This window comes from Phalaenopsis equestris, unplaced genomic scaffold (assembly GCF_001263595.1).
Source record: "Phalaenopsis equestris unplaced genomic scaffold, ASM126359v1 Scaffold000885, whole genome shotgun sequence".
Classification (NCBI taxonomy): domain Eukaryota; kingdom Viridiplantae; phylum Streptophyta; class Magnoliopsida; order Asparagales; family Orchidaceae; genus Phalaenopsis; species Phalaenopsis equestris.
Genome location: NW_018165325.1, coordinates 145,330 through 159,680, shown reverse-complemented (window position 1 = coordinate 159,680; position 14,351 = coordinate 145,330). Strand labels below are relative to the sequence as shown.

Here is a 14,351-nt window from a genome sequence, read left to right as displayed (position 1 = left end):
CATTTCACATAGAATTGGATAGATATCCATTCTAAATGAACCATGGATTAATATATTGTGAAGATATGGTGTACCCTAGTTCCAAGTCAACACCCAGGGTCGACCCTAAAGCCAAGTAATCATATAGGAACTCTTCTTGAATTCTCTTATAATGATCTTACCTACTAAATGCTAGAGGTTAAGATCAATATGTGGAATTTCAAGTTGAGTAAAAAGAAGAGTTTTGAATTTCTAATGGTGGGGTACCTCTTCTAATTTTCTAAAACTAGTCAATAGGAAAGTCTTATGGCTAGACCTAGGCTACTAAAGAAGTTTCTAGACCTCAACCAAAAGTGAGGTCAACACTTCAGTAGCTGATTACTGTGCTCTATTTCTTTCTTCTACCGCTTTAAACAGAAAATGAAATTTACCCGTAAAACCCTCTTTTCGTTCTTATTGTCAATTCCTTTGAACTCTTAGATAACAATGCAATTTACCGAGCATCTTGGACAAAAAGTTCATATGTGACTTTCTTAGCATGATAAGAGAGTCTCGGGTTGGAAAACAATAAGCGTATGTATGTGCCTTTTTTGTGTGCTAGAAAAATTATGTTTGCAAAATTTTCATGTGCGTACTCAGACCCTATTGGTGAGTTATAAGACCTCCGTGGTCTCTTAGACATCACTTTTATACTTTTATTGGCACAATGGATAGACATAGACTCTATATGGTTGTCCCCTATGTGGAGAGATGTTGATGAACTGCCATAATTTGTAGTGATATGACTTAATAGATATAAATTGTGTCAAATGAATTGAAGCTAATCATAACCAAACATAAAATTAAAACTTAAATTGGACTTCTAAGAGACTTAGAGTGATCTTGAAAACTATGAGCATGGAACTTACTAATTATACTATTAACTCTCCGGAATAGTTAGAATGCTCAATAATATAGTTGATGAACTGAAATTGAAATAAAATTAAACTAAGGTAGGTTCGTATTTATAGATCGAAGAATGATTCTTTGCAGGGCCCATTTAAGTAAAGTCAAATTGTGCTTCTTTGAACATACTTAATGGATTCTAGGTTAGATTATTGTGAACAAATGCGCAAATCAAAGTATGTCAGCTAACAAATTGGTGTCAATAATTAACCCAAATTGCTAAATCACATGCGTTTTTTAAGGGTGATGCATTCATATGGATGATTTCCCATCTGAACCCTTATATATGTCAAAAGACTGTCTTTGTATTTATAAAGAAAATTGAACCACTATCCCACGTCACGAGATGAGTAACTTTTTAGAAAGTCATCCATGGCACATCAAACTGCTGAAAGTAATTTTATTCTCTTATCCTTGGACAATCATACTAAATTTCTGAACCTAAAGTCGGATAATGTTGTGCGGATTTAAAAAAATATGAATGAGATGAATTCAAGGTTTTCTCGCTCCAATAAGTGTGTAGTTTTGTTATACTTAGTTACTCTCTTTCAAACTCAAATCTAAACTACAAGATTATATGCATTCTTTCCGGCTAGGTGTCTTGTCTATAGGGTTGTGTTGTAAGCCCGACTTAATAAATCTAATCATCTATGCTACAATGATCGGAGTTAATAAGATTTGCCTTAAAAGAGCGATTTTAAATTCTTCTCTCAAGGTGTAATATATAAGACTTATTACCATTGAATTGGAATCAAATATTCGATCATGAAATTTGTTAAAAATGTTGGTAAATTAAGTAAAAATGTTAAAAAATTAAAATGACATGAAAATAATAAAATTTTAAATATATAAGAGAATCGTTGTAGTTAAAAGAAAAAAAAAAAAAAAAAAAAAAAAAATTTCTAGTGATACTAAACTGTTTATTTGTTGTGGACTATCAGTTTGGCCTTTTGTGTAAACAAGCTAATCTTCATTAGTTTACCTAGAGTGATAAATTTAAGATTATCTCAGTTCACGAAGTGCTAACCTCACATGAGACGTGCCTTTATGATCCCCATTAGAGATCTCATGCATGTAAGGAATGACACACACCCTCTGATTTAGTATTAAAGTAGTAAATGATGTACTTTTTCTGTGAATTGATGTGGATACAAACTCTTTTATGAGAATTAAACTTTTCTTTTGTATAATCTATGATTTTAAATTGTGATAATCAAGTTCTAATCTTTATTGCTAGCAATTCTATCTATCCTAAAGGATCATATCAAAGTTGACTTTTATTTTATCAACAATGCTGTCTTATTAAAGAGGATCCACACTTGTACTACTAGTGGAATAGATTTGCTAATATGGATGCCAAGTATTCTGGACTACTTTTTTTCTTTTTTCCCATACTATATAACAATCTGTATCTTATTAATATGCATCCTCTAGCTTTAGGGAGGATGTTAGCATAGTAAGATAACTTGTTTGGGAAGTTATATGTATATGGTGGTGTTGTATTTTAATATTTTATACTCTATACTGTTGTATACATTCTCTCATAATTTGTCGAGTTTTGAAGTGAATATGACAACAAAATATTATTTCGCTTGAACAAAATACTTTTTCATTTAAAAGAACATTTTGCTTAACTGAGCAATTGAGCTTGCAATATTTTATCAACCATTCTCCTGAATCCTTAAAGGTTGGGTTTGTAAGGTGGTAGCATACAATTTTTTTGAGCCTAGCGTCTTGGTGAGCTGATGTTTAGTGGGCCCTAATGTTCCAGGCATGTTTTAAGATCTGATTTTTCCTTTTTATTTATTAATGTCCGTTTTTGTATATCTCTTTTTTTTTTCTATGCATCTGGTGTATATCTTTTGATTTTGTTACATTTTTCTATCATTTAGCTACGAGTCTCGGGATGTGTATGACCATACTTAGTTCCATATTTCTATTAGCATTCAACTTTGCAAATTATGAAGAGTATTAATTCTAGAATGTATTTTTTACTCGTTTTTTGATTTGTGTTTTTGGGTTTAAAATGGTGAGAGGGCAAATAAGTAAATATTTGTAATCTCTTATTTGAATGTAGAATGATGATGATGAAGACTGGTTCCCAGAGGATTTGCATGAAGCGTTTAAAGAAATGAGAGAGAGAAAAATTTTTGATGTATCAGATATGTATACTATTGCGGATGCATGGGGTTGGACTTGGGAGAGAGAACAGAAGGCAAGAAAGCCGCAGAAATGGTCCCAAAGATGGGAAGTTGATCTAGGAATCAAAATTATGCAGAGGGTAAGGTGTCAGCTCTCTTGTTGCTTTTTCTTTATTTTTTAATTAACACTCTTGATGAAAAATTGCCAATTCGTAGGATGGTTGGCATGGTCACCAAATGTTGTTTCTGCTTATAGTTGAGGTTTATTATGCAGAGAATCATCAAATTCGACATTTTATTAACCTACCATTAAAATTTATTCTCATATAATACTAGCAATTCCTAACGAAATGCCCTCCATAATTATTATCCGAAACTTTTGCTATTCAAGCAATTCTTTTTGCCTTCTTTTGCTAATTCGGTGAAAGAGAGATTACTATTTTTTTTCAATTTTCCCATTGATGAAAATATCATTGTAACTTCTAAAGTCAGGTGTACTTCTGATTTTTACATTTGTCGTATGATGGTCTCAATAAAAAATCCAAAATAAAGGGCCCATCCTTGTCAATTGTATGCTCTCGAAGTTTTGTTTGTCTCGCATTTCTTGTCTTGTTTGCAACCGCTCCTATGAAAGCTCCCTGGAATTCTCAACGACAATAGAGGCAAGGAAGTTGTAGCGGGAGCACATGGGTGAAGGCTTTGGCGGGGCTTGCTGCACGTGAAGAAGGGAAAAGTCACGGTGCTTGCTTGGAAAAGTAGCAACTTGAGCTCGTAGGAGAAGGCTTGGCTGGTCCAACAACAAGTGAAAAGGAAGAGTAGTCCATGAGATTTTGGAGGATGCAAGTTAAATCCACATAGAGTTAATATTTAATAAATTTGGAGTTTAAGGTAAAACGAAGGAGAACAACATTTTGAGATTTATTAGGATTTAAAGTTGTCATTTCTATTTTTTGGCTTAAATTAAGTTAAATTTTTCTTAAATCCGATTGTCGATAACCCCTTTCGACTTTGTCTTCGGCTATGCCTCCATTGACAACTTTCATTGCGTCGACCTTGTTCTACTTCTTCCTTTCTCCTAAATCTCCCTTTCTATTATTCTCCCTCTCTAATTCTTTCTCGCTGTCTTACTTCAATTTCTCTTTCTAGGTAGGGTGGACATAAAAAGGAAAAGGCAAAAAAAAGAAAGAAAAATTTGTGTGCACTGTTGTCATTACCTACTTGCCTCAACACACCTTATGCACACAAATAGAACACAAAAATAAGTAAAGTTTGCCACGACATTTAAGCACACGCATATATTGTTCATGCTTGCAAGGAGAAATTATCTTGCTTTCATATTTTCTTGTGCAGGTAAATGTCCATACAATTTTTTTATTTGGCTTAGTGAAGAGAATACTCACATACTCATGCATGCTTTTCTTGGTGCCCTGAGAGTAGAAGATAGAGACCCACCAGACTTATCGTATATTTTTATGTTGTAGGTATATAAACATTCTTACACACCCATCTTGGTTTGATGGGAGTAGAACATTTGATCATGGTGCTCTAAACTCTACTCGTAAATGTCTTTCTTGGCATGGTGAGCATGTTCACACTCTCTATGGATGCCCATGTGCAAGGGTGACAACAAGAGGTTGCTTGAATTTTTAGCAATAGGACTTTTAACTTAATGAACGTAAATGGCAGTTTATACCTATAACATAAAAACACAAATTATAAAATGAAATTAATGAGCACTCAAAATAATATGCAAATCGCATCCAAAGAATTGAATAGAATCAAAACGTATTACATAATTAGAACTAAAATATGAATTTCAAGGGTAGTGATAAAGAAAAGCTGATAATCTACATTATTGATGGAAGAAAACAAACTGCTTACAAAGATGAAAAAACAGAGTTGGTTAACCATAAACATCAACCAATGCTGATACTTGTAGGGAATGATAAGACATAGACCTCCCTTGGTGGAGGACAGTGTTAAAAAAAAAACGATGGGAATTAGTGGTCAAATTATTCCATCTTTTAAAAAATTGGTTCAAAAAAACAATGGGGATTAGTGGTCAAACTATCCCATTTTTTTAAAAATTGAATAATGAATATGCATTCCAAAGAGAGCTTGATTAAATTTTTTCGATAAGCATTTAAAGTAAGGTTTGAATTGCCATAATCCAAATGACCTAAAGAGGCATATCGAACTAATTATTCTAATTATTGGACATTCCATTAGGTGATTGAACTAATTATTCTAATTATTGGACATTCCATTAGGTGATTAGCAACTTTATTGAAAATTGTTATATTTCCAAAGATTAACTGGAAAGGAAGTACAAGAAAGGGGAATTTACATAGTCGTATAGTGTTATATATTGTCATCCAAAAAAGAGAGTTAACAAGGGTGGCCTCTCTGTGGCCTCTCCTTCTCCGATTCCACTAAAAAAATGAAATAAAAGAAAATATAGTGCAAAATGAAGATGAGAAAATGTGTGATATCGAAGTTAAAACAAGGGCGGCAAGCATGCTAGCCAAAGCCGAGGAGCGGAGGCAAGGGTGGCGGGTCGAAGCTGAGAAACTCAAGAAAGGGTGGCGGCTGAAGCTGAGGAACCGAGGCAAGGGTGATAGCCGAAGCCGAGGAACCGAGGCAAGGGTGGCAACCAAAGGTGAGGAGTAGAGGCTGTGGGTTGCAGGAGGAGAGTCTGCAGCTGTCGGAGGCACTTGGGGTGGCCTAAGGTTGGCTACGACTTGCTTGGAGGGAGGCGGCAGCAGATCGACACTAGAGAGAGGAATGCGACATGCTGTGGTGGAGGCGCCAGGTGCTGCGAAGGCTTGCAGGGAAGCTGCAGGGAGCTGTCGTTGATCTGGGAGAGCAACAGGGCTACAGTAACTTGAAGGGAGGCTGCAGGAGGAGTGGTGACACCTTAGGAGAGGAGTGGGAAGGGCAACAACCTGGAGGGAGGCTGCATGTAAACTGGCGGTCTAGGAGAACAATAGGGCTGGGGTAACTTGCAGGGAGGCTGCAGGAGGAGTGGGAGGCAGGGAAGCTGCCGACTAGATTGCTGGAAGGGTTGGAACGTCGGCGAGCTGTAGGACTGCAGCTAGTTGTCGGAACGACAAAGATAAACATCTCCTCGGACGGGGTTACAGCCAGAGCACCTTCCTCGTCGTCGGATACACCCTCAAGAGGGAAATCATTCAGATAAAATTGAATTCAGATGTCAAAGTCAAGACCCCTAAATCTAGACACATCAACTCCTATTTATAAGAGACTTGATCCAATTCTAGCAAACAATTAAATTAAGAAAGGAATAAAAATAAAATCTAAATCTTAGAATTTTAGGAAATGTTTAAATTAAGGGAGGAGAATAAGATCAGGATTTAGGGTTTTAGGAAATGATTTAAATTAGGAAAGGGTCTAGGAAGGAAAATAAAAAGAGGAACAAAGGAAAAACAAAGGAAGGGGAAAAAAAGGAAAGGACGCAGAAGGAACGAGGGGGCGATGGGGCTCCCCTCCAAGCGAACCAGTCGGTTCGGTTCCCCATGAGCCCCGCGTTAATGCATGTCGAAAAGAATTATGAAATTGTTAACCTATTTAGGATTTTCTGGTATCCGCGCTTGTACTGAAAAGAAAAGCATGTTCAAGCATATTTGAATCCAAATTGTGAGTTTGTAGACATTCCATTAATGCTAGCTTATCTCAACCTAGAAGATATACTAGTTCTATCACATCGGTGATGTCCAAAATGGTAACCTGTCATAAGAAGCTGAAGAAGAATAAATGAATAAATCAAAAGTTTTTAACAATTTGGAAGACTACCATCAACATGTAAGATAGCATGTCCGACTTACAATTTCATATTTGGGCATCAGATTTGCAAATCAAATAAAGAATATGATGGAAGGTGAATCACTCCTTATGGAAACATGTCTAGCCATTTTGATAACATAGAATGTTTCTCTATGAACTTCATTTGACAGGAGTCTACCATCAATGATTCATATAAATATAATACCAACTTCTTAGGAATTGAGGAAGGAGGAAGAAGGACGGAAGCAGAGAAGAAGAGTTTCGGAGGAAGGATCAAAGAGGGAGCCACGGGTGAGGATATCCGTTAAATCGACGAATGTTTGTATTTAGTAAATCCGGTATTCACGGCAAAATAGAGAGAAAATCAGATTTACGAGAGCGTCGGATTTAACTTTCATTTTTTTATCGTTTGGATGGATTTAAGTTAAATCCAATCTTAAATCCTATTAAAAGTGCGCTACCAAACACCCCCTTCAGCTTCACATTCTTTAATGAAGTTCGTATGCTTGGGATTTGGGAAGTCAGGGAACAATCAGCTTTTATATTTTATCTGAAAGAATGGTGTTATACTAAGCTAAATTTTGAGTATGATGCTATAAATGCATCGAATGTTGCAAGGTAAGAGCTTGTCATGACCTAATTGAAGATAGGGGACAAATCAAACAAAATCAATTAATTATTGGTGTATGTTGGAAAAGAAACATGTGGGAATAATAATGATATTGGATTAGCACCATCAATAACAATTTAAAGCATTATAGCATGAGCAGTATCGAAGATGCTTGCTCTAATTTGTTGGGGTATATATAGATTTGTCACTTGATGGATAATACGTTTATCAGTATATTGAGAGTAAAATAGATATTGCATATATTCAAGAGAATTATTGGCATGAATGGTTGTAATTTGAGTGAAAAATTATATGTTACTTTCTTGATAGAATAGCTTAAATATAGAGATGACTTTTGACTGATGCTTCAATAAGTAGCAATCATGTTATGGTCTTCACCTAAAGAAATAAAATAACTAAAACTCAAATGTTGGCATATGGGACTTGTTCTTCAGATATTTGAGTGTATCAAGTTTGAAGGTGCATTTTTATGTGAAGTGGATGACTTGGGAAGGGAACACAATGATTTTTTCCATATTCAAAACTTTCATTTTTTAAAATTTGAAATAGCTAATGATATATGAGTAAAGCTTGGAAAAAGGCAAGATGGAGGGTGACTAGATGGCAATGACATTGATAAGGGAAATAGTAGGGGATAAGACAATGAAAATAGCGCCAGTGAGATAATAAATATGTCCAACTTTAATACGTCCATATCGAGATCCTGAGAACTATTTTAAGAAGGATAGAAGGTTATTTAATAGTTGTGACATTTGATGAGATAGTGTTAGATAAAACTTTTTTGGAAAATTGTTACATATATCATGTTCTAATATTAATTAGAAGGGACAAATGGATCATATGTGCAACGAATTGTTATATGATGAAGAGATGTCATGGTAAGTAATGAAAATAATTGTTGATTTCATGTCATATGGAATAACTGTTGGGATTTAAGCCCAAACACATAAAAATGAGTAGTTGTAGTCTGTCAAATGAAGAAAACTATTGAATATGCTGTAGTGGTCAACTATAATTATCGTAGGTGTGTGGGTGTCGGTATTGGATTTAACACAAAATCTTGATTTGAACCAACACAAAATTTGAGTTTAGGTAAATCCCCATAAGATTTGAGTCAATTTAAATAAAAAAGGATTGCTTTAAGTTGTCACGTCAAGTACGAGTTAACCTTAAAGCAATGACTTAACTATTCGAGTTTTAAATAAAAACTCAAGGCTTATTTTTATTTATTTTATTTTCTGAGTTATGTCCAACTCAAATAATTGGGTACATTTTAGGTTAGTTAACATAAATTGTCTCTACCACATTTTTCATGCATGTTGGAATTTGTTTTGGTTTAATCAAGTGGACTTTGGTTTTATATTTCTAGCATATTAATCATACAAAGTACCAAATAATTAATCATAGTGTAATGCCTCCCACATAACTTGAGAAGAAGTATACCTGTTAAGTTGATGGAGGTGATCATAACATAGTAACTATGGAGGGGCCTAGATGGGGATAGCCTAATCTAAGTGAACTTAGTTCCTTAGCTAGCTCCGGTCATGTGGTTTCACAAAGATCTCATTTCTATATGATAATATTGGGGTGCTAGTTGATACGAGGTGAAAACATCAAGGAATAGTGATGCATTGAACTTGGTTTTCACTCTCTTAATCTAGTCATTGTTGACAACACTATCATCCTTAACCATCACAAGTGCCACATATAATAGTATTTCTTAATTTTAATCAACCTAAAAAAATGTTCCATTTACCTGGTTAAGACACCTGCTTCACATGTGTTATTCAAACTATGCTTCCGTTGTCCACGGGAGCTAAATTGAAGGCTTATCCCCTCGTTTCCTCTCATTTGAATTGAATGTGAGAACAGGGAGAGCTATATATATAGTCACTTCTCTATTGCTCTCTCTCTCCCAGAGAGAGAGAGCAATGGAGAAGTGACTAGTCAAGCCTTCTTTGTGCACGCCTATGTGTGGTTGTAAGGGAAAGCAAAGAACGGGAGAAAAAGTGCAAAAAATTTCACAACCACTTGCGTAAGGTTCTCTCTGTGCTCTAGGGTGGGACACCCTCGTTTCTCCATTTTCGCATGAATCGAACGCACCGGAGCTTGAGCGATTGCAAAAACTCTTCTTACGTGTGATTGATGCTCGATGGAGCACTTATCCACACAAGCTGCTCATAGCGACTATTCCCCCTTGCAGGTGATGCTTGATCGAGCGTGCGAGAGGCAAATCTGCTTCCTCATGAGGGAGAAGGGGAAAGCCGAGGTTTTCCCCTATCATGCGACAATTTCCACGTTCGAGGGAGCTCGATTTAGTCCTATATACTTCAAGCACAAATATAGTGCAATACAATAAGAAGGGAAGACTTTCCGGCTTATGTAAGAAATCCAAATCTAATATTTTGGTTTCTAATTATTTCTTATTCATTATACTAGAGAAATTTATTACTAGCTAAATTAGATTGAAATTAAGAAAACCTTAATTTCTAATTCCTAAAAAAATTTAGGGTATTTGGAGAAAAAGTTAAATCTGTAAATGCCCTTGTTATGGGGAAGAAAATTTTGGTATGAAGTCCAATTTCATTATTTAAATGATTTTTTTCCTAATTTATTGGTGTTAAGCTAAGTAAAAAGTATTAGGAACCCTACTTTAAAAGCCTAAATAAGTTTCTTCTAATTTAAGCATGCTAAAAGATGTTTAGGAAAACCATTTCATAAAAAAATCGAAAGTTAAATTATTGAATTGTGATATATTATTATCCGATACGATATATATTTTCATATAAAATTGCAAATAGCTACTTAATTAGATAAATTTTGAATAAATGTATTTAATAATAAAAATAAAAATAGTAAAATTAGAATTAAAATGAAAGGAGGACACAAATGAATAGAGGTTACTCAAAGTCAATGTCCTATTATAGGTAAACCAAAGGATTAAGTTGATTTGAGGAAATGACAATGGGATGTGTTGAACAAGTGGTAAATATGTTTTTATTTAAAGTAGTTTTTTATTTATGAAATCATTTACAACTATTTTTACTATTTTAAATGCTTTAAAAAAAAATTTATGCTTTTTCAAATATGATATATGCATATGCGTATGTGGAGTCCCAAATAGTATTTATAGATGATGCAATATGCCTGTGCCCATACACGTAAGATGGGAATAAAAATAGAAATTGTTTCATACTTTTTTCTAGGTTTTGTAAAAGCATTTAGACTGTGATATCCATTGAAGGATATTATAATTGAAATAAATAATAGTAACCAAAACATTAATTTCTTCACTATCTTCCTTTTATTGCTTACTGTCTTATTATTACAAATTTTTTTTAAAATGTGAAATAGCGTAGTTTAAAAATATTTTACTCATTGAATGGTTTAACTCATACCTTCACTTGCTAATATTTTACAGAGAAAATTTCTTTGAAGTTGATTGATCTTAGAAAGTATGTTTATAGGCATCAAGAGCCCAGAGAGATAGGTACAACAATTTAATTTTACTTTCCTTATTGTTGTAAAATTTTAAACCAGAATGAATATGCAAATTAATGTTCTGTGAAATCGAATGATTTTTCAAGTTTTGCATGACTTTTGTTTAGCAGATGAAAATGTTTAGATAAGTCTTTCTTCGTTCGACAATTCATTCTCGTTTTGGTATTCTAAGCTCCCAGACTAGGTCGTGACAAGAGTTGTATCGAAGTCAGGCTAGTAGGAAAGTAATCATACTAAGAGTCATTAAGAAAATTCGTTAATTGTTATCATGACAACTAAATAGCTTTTCTGATAATTGATGAATCAATTGAAATTTTCTTTTTGCTTCGCAAGGCTATTGATATAAATTAGGAGGATGCTGATGAGAATACTAAAGTGGCTAAAGTTACAAAACAACATCATCTGACACCACCACACTTGTTGATCCCTATAGGGGTGTAAACGAGCCGAACACGAGCGAGCCCAGGCTCAGATTCTGTTCGGCTCTTTTTGTTCGACTCGTTTGCTTAGCTAGCCGAACACGAGCCGTTCACGAACAAAGAGTTGTTTTGACAACCCTAATCAGATAGCCATAACATGTTAATGATTGGGGTAAAATTTAAAAATTATTGTTTATATTAAAACGTAATTTGAATCTAATTTAATTATTTTTATTCTATTTTCTTAATTAATACTTATAAGTGATTATTAATCTGATGTTCGTGTTCGGCTTGTTAACTCTGCGAACGAGCCGAACACGAGTTTCTCAGCAAGCCGAACACGAGCTGTTCTCGAGCAACGAGCCATTTTGACAGCCCTAATCCCCTATCTCGTGGTGCTAGTCTCCTTATGAACGTATTTACTCATATGATGGCTGCAGTGATATGACTAATTTAAGTTTTTCAAAGCCAACCCAATGGTAGTGGGTGCCTATGGATAAATTTTTGAAGCTGTTCGAGTATATGAGATTGCCTCTCTTTTAAGGTGCTCTCCCGTGAAAGTTGAGAACTAGCTGCTGTTGATTGAAATGATTGTTCACAATATATAATATCTACAAGAGAGGGGTCATATTGGCCACATTTCCTTTGAGGGAGAAACAGAGAGGTGTTCACAATGACGACTACAAGAAAGGTTTAGGGGGATGACCCAATAATTTTATCTAGTGGGAGGATTTCTTGAAGTACTTTGGCAATTGATTTTTTCTTCTCTCAGCCAAGAGGCATATTTATGTCATATTCATTAGGCTGGTTCTAGGTGATTGCTCTATCATGCAATGAAGCTGAGTTCACGATGTTGTCTAGATATGCACCATAGTTAATTCCCAATGCAGAAGAAAAGTATCACTTCTTGTTTGGATTAAAGGATGTTGTCAGACAACTTTTAATCCATTGGGCATCGAAGATTACTCAGTCCCGGTGGAGAGAGCGAGGATAAAGTGATGTGTTGGATATGCAGAAGTATAGAGATTTTCAAGAGAGAGAGAGATGAGAGGTCCAGATCTAAGCCGACCATTCAACTTGTTCAGTCTAGGCAGTTTAGTTGGAAGAAGTCTAAATCCAACAACTGTGGCAATGTCAGTGGCAATAACAGTACCAACAATGTTATGGTATGTGCCATGATTGGAAAGGCTCATAGAGGAGAATGTATGTTGGGCACCAACTCGTGGATTTGGTGCCATTAGCAAGGACAAATGGAGAAATTACACCTTAACTTGGTCCAAAGGCCTTCTCTAAACTCTAGAGTTGGTGCTCCACCTCCCAATGGAGTTTTGGCAGACAGACAAACAAGTCGATAGAATCAACTCTATCTTATAGTTAGACCTGTCAAGATGTGCAGTTTCAGGTTTAAGCACTGACTCGACATGATGTAATAAATTCACCTAATGTCATTTTAGGTCTCTTTTGAATTAGATTTACAAAATCTTTATTTTATACTAAACGTTTATATCCTCGTAATTATAGGCATCATATCTATCCAGAATGAATTGGTTAAAATTTTATTTGATATTAGAAAATCACATTTCTTTGTTTCTGAAGAATTTGTGAGAACCGAGGGATTGGACTCAGTAAGTGATATAGGAGCTAACTCAAACCATAAACAAACAATAAGTATTATTGTTGAACTTCAAAGCAAATACAAGACGACTCTTCAATAGAATCAAAACAAGAACATGCAAACAGTAAGCAACAATGATGACTGCAACATAAGAGAAAGGTCAACAATATAAAAAACATAAAGTCCCCTTTTAGAGGACGGCGACAGATACGAAGGCTAGAAGGGAAGCTGCTGTAGGATTGACTGGTAGCTGGGTCGAGCCGGGAGGTGTGCTGGAAGGTGGTCGAGATGCAAGAAAACAACGGAAAGGGGAGTCCTGCTAGACAATAGTTAGATGGATATCTGCTGGAGTGGTAGGCAGGCTGGATACCAAGTTTGGGGAGGCGGAACTACAAACAACTGTTTGGGGAGGCGGAACTACATGTGGGAAGGGTGGACAACAGACGGGAAGGGTGGACAACAGACGGGAAGGGTGGAGAACATGCGGGGATGACCAGACAGTGGTGGAAATGGTCGGACAATAGGTTGGGATGTTGTATGGGCGGCAACAGGGGTGGGTAGGCAATGCTGGGAGGTTGGCGGCTGAGGAGGGTGGAGGGAAGGCTGAGCAGGAAAGGGAAGAAGATACAACACCAACTCAAAGTAGGATATAACCGGAGCACCACCACCTCCTCTTATACAACTCTAGAACAAGGAAAACACTCCACACAAGAATCTGAACTCAGAATAATCTCCAAAAACTCCCTTCTCTAGGCAAAATACCACCATATATATGATGGGATTAGGATTTATATTAGGCAATGCTGTAAAGTAAGAAAGAAATTAAAAGTGGAAGAACTAGAAATAGCAATGCTTGTAAAATAAAAAAAAAGAAATTAGAAAACTGAAGAAATATAAATAGGCAATGATTTGCAATAGGTAATTAATGGGAAAAAGGAAAGTGAGAATTGGAGGGAAAATGAAGGGAGAGGGAGGGGGGGGGGGTTCCAGAAGGGGGTTGGGCCGGCCCCAACCAACTCGGCCGATTTGGTCGGCTTCCTAAAGCCGCCCCGTTTCAGTAGCGACGCCTAATGCCCTATCAACCATTTTGCTTAATGGGTTTGTCATAATGACTAATAGAAATGATTATGTGATTTTGATCATCTGTGATAGAGCTTGCTGGTGAATTTGATTATATTGCTATTAATTGAATTTGAATTATCATAAAGATAGATTGACCGTTCATTTTACAGTTATGGATTGCTGTAAACAAATAATCAAATTTAATATCTGTGGAGAATTAGAATTCAAATTTGTGTGAGAGAAGTTTTTTATGT

General features: G+C 35.6%; 1 protein-coding gene across 4 annotated transcripts in view; it reads left to right on the top strand.

Annotated features, from left to right (window-relative positions):
- Window positions 1-14,351, top strand: part of LOC110032198 — a 67,700-nt gene that overhangs the window by 41,049 nt on the left and 12,300 nt on the right. For all 4 annotated transcript variants that reach the window (XM_020735746.1, XM_020735748.1, XM_020735747.1 and 1 more), the window contains exon 11: window positions 3,002-3,205. In XM_020735746.1, the coding sequence (XP_020591405.1) occupies window positions 3,002-3,205 (204 nt within the window). The remainder of the gene's footprint in view (window positions 1-3,001; window positions 3,206-14,351) is intronic.